At 35.3% G+C, this 5,972-nt stretch overlaps 1 protein-coding gene across 1 annotated transcript; it reads right to left on the minus strand.

The window, feature by feature from the left end:
* Positions 1 to 4,267: 4,267 nt before the first annotated feature.
* On the minus strand, positions 4,268 to 5,647 carry LOC105954649 (24-methylenesterol C-methyltransferase 2). Its single transcript, XM_012978317.2, has one exon. The coding sequence runs from the start codon at positions 5,547 to 5,549 to the stop codon at positions 4,476 to 4,478; it is 1,074 nt and encodes a 357-aa protein (XP_012833771.1). The 5' UTR covers positions 5,550 to 5,647; the 3' UTR covers positions 4,268 to 4,475.
* Between the last annotated feature and the right edge of the window lie 325 nt (positions 5,648 to 5,972).

Here is a 5,972-nt window from a genome sequence, read left to right on the forward strand (position 1 = left end):
TTTGTGTCATCCATCACGATCATCTCGATTTTGTAACTGAATTAAAACTGGTTAATGTACTAATAACCAACAATGTAAAAAACATGTATAAAGAAATGATTTATGAATAAACACATCGACTTGTTAACTTAGTTAAATATGCACTTACGTTTTTTCCGGTATGAATAAACACGTCGACTTGTTAACTTAGTTAAAAAGTGCGGCATTATTTCGATATCAGACTTTTTCATGTCTCCTTGTAGTACCACATCTTGCATTCCTTCATAAATTTCGGAAGATAAATCTTTCCGCAAACGACCTAATTCGAACATCTAATAAAAAATAAAATTAACAATTAAGTATGAAAGATAAAGGAAATTGGTAACTATTAAACGAAAAACCATACAAAATATATATATAGGGTATAAACAATCGAAAATTACGGTATAAACTAATCGAATATTAACTAAAATAATGAAAGAATGGAATTAGAGTATACAACCTTTTTTCTTACCGTGTGCTTTGTTATATGAATGAGAAATAATGGATGTGGAGTGAGGTATTTATACTTACTTTTCTATCAAAAAAAAAAAGAGGTATTTATACTTATGTTTTACGTAATAAAAGGTAAATAGTATACATATTTAAGGAAATCAATTGTATGCATTAAATTGATACAATTAAAATTATTTCATTTTAGAATGTAATAATAATAATTGAATATATTATGGATTGAGAAATATATTGTTACTAAAATAGTGTGATGTTTACAAATTAACCATAGTTAAAGAAATGTCATTTAATGATTATCATAATATATATATATATATATATATATATATATATATATATATATATATATATATATATATAATTACGGAATATGTCATTTATTATAATATATAATTACATATATATTACGGATTTTAATTGGTATTAGATGACAAAATTAATGATTACCATAATAACCTATATAATATTAAGGAAATATGTAATTGTCATAAAAAATGTCATTTATGTATTATATATTTATGGAAATATATACATATATTTTTAATATATTCTTATATCTGATTATGGAAAGTTATAATTAAATGGACATTATATATGTAATATGTAGTGACACATGGAGCATGATTAGGATGCCTACGTGGATGGTGACATGGATGACACATGTCGTAATTCTAGGCTATGAGGGTTTCAATTTATATATTATATAGATTGGTGTAAAGGATTATATAATTCATTGACATTTTGTTTTTGTATTCATGACTGAGATATATATATCATCCAGCTGGCCGGGTGTTGTTACTTAATTATACGTGTGCTGTTGATAAGCTTTCAAACTCATGACCTAGTTTATTATATATATAGCAATATTATTATTATTATTATTATTGCAATAATTAATTGATGTAGTAATACCAATCGTCGTCATGTATGAAAATTTAATCTGCAGATATATATTTCTGATCTTACATTTACAGTACTCATCAGAACACACACAAACTAAACATGGTACAACATTAATTAATTAATTAATGGGGGGTAAGAATGTAATTTAGTAAGATAAATTTTGTAATTTTTATCACACATGCATAAGAATGAGTTAAAATAAATAAATAAATAAATAAATAAATACAATAAATTAGTAGAGAGTAATAATGAAGTTATAGTTGTTCTTCTGGTATGCTTTGAAGAACGGGTCTCCATGAACCCAGTCGGCTTTTACCGGCGGCCTTCATTTGTCTCATAATCTGCCTCCGCCGCATCCAATTCAGCCGCTGCTCCAACGACCCCGCCCCCCCAGACGGCGGCGGCCGTCGGACAACGCCGCACCCGTCTCTAATGGCATCCATCACTTGCTTCAAATCCTCCTTCTTCACCAAAATCTTCATCCGCGTACGCGGCTGCTGCCCACCGCCGCCCTCAGCCGCGCCGCCGCTGAGCTGCGCAATCGCCTCCAAGATGTTGGCGGTTTGATTTCTCCCGCCGCCTCTCAAGTGTCTGGAATATTCCCTTCTACGGTTTAACTTTTCTTCTGCCATCTTCACTTAATTCCGATTTGGTGGTTCCCGATTTTCTAGTTAATTTCTTTCTCTTTTTTTTAATGTACGGTAGGGAGAAGAGAACTGAGAAGTATTTATTTATAGGGAATAAAATGCCAAAAAGAAATAAATAAATTAAGCGAGTTTCACTTAATTAATTACGACTTATAGTTATCAATTAGTATGATTGCAAGCTGATAGTTTACTTAACTAGAGTATTAACATGTACTAATATACAATGAAATTAAAAAGAAGAAAAAAAGGGGTACACACCTGAACTATAAAAGAAAGCATATAAAATGTTAAAGTCGTGACAATGACATTCAGAGCACCCCTTGATTAATCTAATTAAGCAATTAGTAGTTGATTAAATTTTATATATAGATTATTCATTTCATTTTATGAAGTTTTCCGAGGGCTCACATGCTAATGCACAATTTGCGGTGACTGCTGTAACGAACAACGCGTATAACTCTAACTATATTATGTACGAGTACTAAGTCGGTGAGAGGGTTATATATGCGGAAGGTTTTAACTACGAAGTTTGACTCGAGCTCGAGTTTTTTTTTTGTTTTTTTTTTTGTTTTCATAAAGTATGTAAGAAGAATCGAGCCACTCTCGCTCGATTCGTATTAGGTCCAATTAAAACTTGTTGGAGTTCGACTCCATTGTTTATCAAACTAAACGAAATGCAAACAACTTTGAAGAACAAGAGGCATTTAAAACTGCTTGATTGGTTTGCACTCATATTTGGTGGACCAAATATATAGATAGCATTTTGTGAATTGGTGAATATGTATGACTTAATGATATATGCTTACAGCCTGTTCCAATCATTAATTAGTTATAAACAGAGTCATTCTATTTGTTGGTAGATTGAGTAATATATTTTGATTAGCAACCCATAATTAATTAATTAATTGCAATCTTGAAATGAATTTGATAATCATTATTAGGTGCTCAAGATTTGATTCCTCAAAACTCGAGTTACCTGATGACAAGTTCTATTAAGAAATGTTTTCTGTTTTGTTAAATACTAGTATAAATATAAAAATTAAGTTTAAAAGAATAATGTAATATGCTCAGAAAATATGTTAATAGTTTTCCTTGTGAATAAGTACGTCTTATTTTAGTTTAAGAAATCGAATAATGTTGTAAGAATTAGCAGATTGTTATTTCTGTTCATAGGCTCTCTCTCGTCTATGAGATGCTGCTACACATGGTGAAAAGTATCGGGTGATTTTGCACCATAAATTTTATAAAAATAGCTATCCAGTAATTACACATACACATTTGATATGTGTGTTATTTATTATTATCTGTCGTGTCGATTATTGGTGCATGATCACCTAATGTATTTCACCGGGTGTAGTATCTACAAAACCCAATTGGACAAAGCTAAGTTGTAAGTGGGGCGATAGGTATAATAAGCATAGGGCTGAAAGCATTAACAGGCTCATAATTTTCTTCAATGGATCCTCCTAGATTTTATGGATCCAGTAAAGTTAAAAAAAAAAAAAAGAAAAATGGGGGAAAGAATGAAAGTAATTAAGAGAGGAATTAATTAGAAAAGGAAATTCAGAAGAGTAGTGAGACAGGGGTGAATGATGATTAATTAATGTATCAATCATTATTGTAGTGTGAAGGTTAATAAAGACAGATAGATACAAGTAGTGACAAGTACAGAGTTGATAATAATAATAGTGTAGAGTACTAGAAAAACATGTTTTGATGAGAATATATATGATCTGTCACGACACATGAAAATATACTATTATATATAATATACAAACAGTACAACAACGTGAAATTCAGCTTTACCAGCTCACACAATTTACCACTTTACTGATGGATCAAATTTATAATAAAAAAAAAAAATGCACACTGGCCGGTGAGATGGATCTGCTAATACTAAGTAGTTAAATTAAACTGTACAATCTCACAAAAGTAAAGAGCACATGCCATTGCCATTTGCCACCACATATTTATTTCATAAATAATAAAACTATACACTATAGTATATTCAGAAATCTTCCTTAATATTTAGTAGGTTTGAATGAAGTATAAATTTTTAGTGTCACCTACACTACTTCATCATCATCTTAAATGCCAACCCCTCAAATATCACACCAAAACCAAAAGCATCAACAAACATCCTATTTTTCTCATCTTCTTTTTTTAAGGTTAGGCTGTCCTATTCTCCCATTCATCAACTTGTAAAATCAACAACAAAAGACAAGTTCACAAAATTAAATTAATTGATGAAACTTTCTTCCATGATACAGACCAATCTAGCTACTCCAATAAATTAGACAAAAACACAAGTCCACATTTTCGAAAAGCAACCATGCATAAAACACTCTTAACTAAATTAAGTACGAAAAAACAAAAACATAATAACAACCACCAAGGCAACACCAAACTAACCATCTTCAATACTACTATCAATTAATTAGTCTCAGGTTTTCTGCAGAGAATCATATGCATCGGACTGAATATTCCGGTTTCGCCCCCCTTCGAGAGGTGATCCGCCGTCACAAATAGCATCTCGTGCACGTCCACAACACCCTTTGGAGCAATTCCTAGCCACGCGAGTACTGTAACCACAATGTGGTTCCTCCAGTACGCGATCCGACCCATTTTCAGCCGGGTCCACCACGGGTTGGCCGGTGGCTTCGCCAAATCCTTCTCCATAACCACTTCGAACCCGACCCTTTTCGCCACGTCAGCTATGTCGCTGTAGCTCCGGAGCCCCGGCAGTGCGTCCCCCCTCTCGATACCCTGTATGGCCTCCACGTGTTCCGGGTTATTTTCGTCGTACAGTTCGGTTGTGACCCACTCGTAGGACACGTACATGGATCCGGGTTTCATGACCCGGTAGATCTCGCCGTACACGTCCTCCAGTTTGGGGGCGTGACACGTGGCCTCGATCGAGTACGCACCGTCGAATGTGTTGTCCCCGAACGGCATCTCGAGGAAGTTGCCGCACACGACCTCGCAGAGCGCGTCGAGCCCTGCCTTTTTGTTGTGCGCCCGCGCACGCCCCACCTGGTACTCGTTGATTGTGATTCCGACGACGTTGGCCCCCGAGTGGGCGGCGATCGCGCGCATCGGGCCGCCGACGCCGCAGCCGGCGTCGAGGATTTTGGATCCCGGCTTGACATTGAGTAGATCGACGGCCATCTCCTCGTGGAGGCGCGTGGCTTGGTGGTGCGATTTGCCCGGAATCGAGGGGGAGAAGTGGAAGGACTGGCCCCAGCCCCACTCGTAAATGTCGGTGACGAGATTGTAGAATGTGTCGACGAAATCGGGCACCTTTTCCGCCGTTTCGATCTCTTTAGGGCGGCGGAAGAAAGACCAGTACTGATCGTACTTGTCCTGGACGTTGTCTTTTGATATGGAGCCGCCGGATAAGTTGACGGCGCGCTTTCCTTTCTGTTCGGCTGAGCCGAGAATACAGATGAACCAGAACAAGCCGCCGGCTAATAGAGAGCCGGTGCAGAAGAGAGTGAGAGAATCCATTAATGTGGACAGAGAGAGAGAGAGAAGTGAGTAGTGAAAAAGGACTGAGAAGTGAGAGAAGCTTATGAGGGTTTTATTCTTCTGTTGCACCCTTCAACTATACCATATGTATCAAACACCCCCTAAACTTTAAAAAATATCAAATACCCCCTAAAGTATACTCATTGTACCAAATACCCCTCTAAACTATTGAAACCATCAAATACCCCCTTGACTGCAATAAATTCAGTTTTGAAATGAGAAAAAATAATAATTTGGAAACGATTATCTCTTTATAACGTCACGAATTCAAGTAAAACAAAATGAAAGGAAATAAAAAAAAAAATTTAAACTTTATCTCTTAATTCAAAGTTGTAACATATGAAATTCAATTAAATATACAAAGAAAAAAACGCGAAGAGCGCAAAACACGATATAAAGATT

The sequence above is a fragment of the Erythranthe guttata genome, chromosome 14 (assembly GCF_056151865.1).
Source record: "Erythranthe guttata isolate IM_541 chromosome 14, IM_541, whole genome shotgun sequence".
NCBI lineage: Eukaryota > Viridiplantae > Streptophyta > Magnoliopsida > Lamiales > Phrymaceae > Erythranthe > Erythranthe guttata.

Coding starts and splice junctions, on each gene's coding strand:
- LOC105954649 (XM_012978317.2), bottom strand. CDS start 5,549: ATGGATTCTCTCACTCTCTTCTGCACCGGCTCTCTATTAGCCGGCGGC.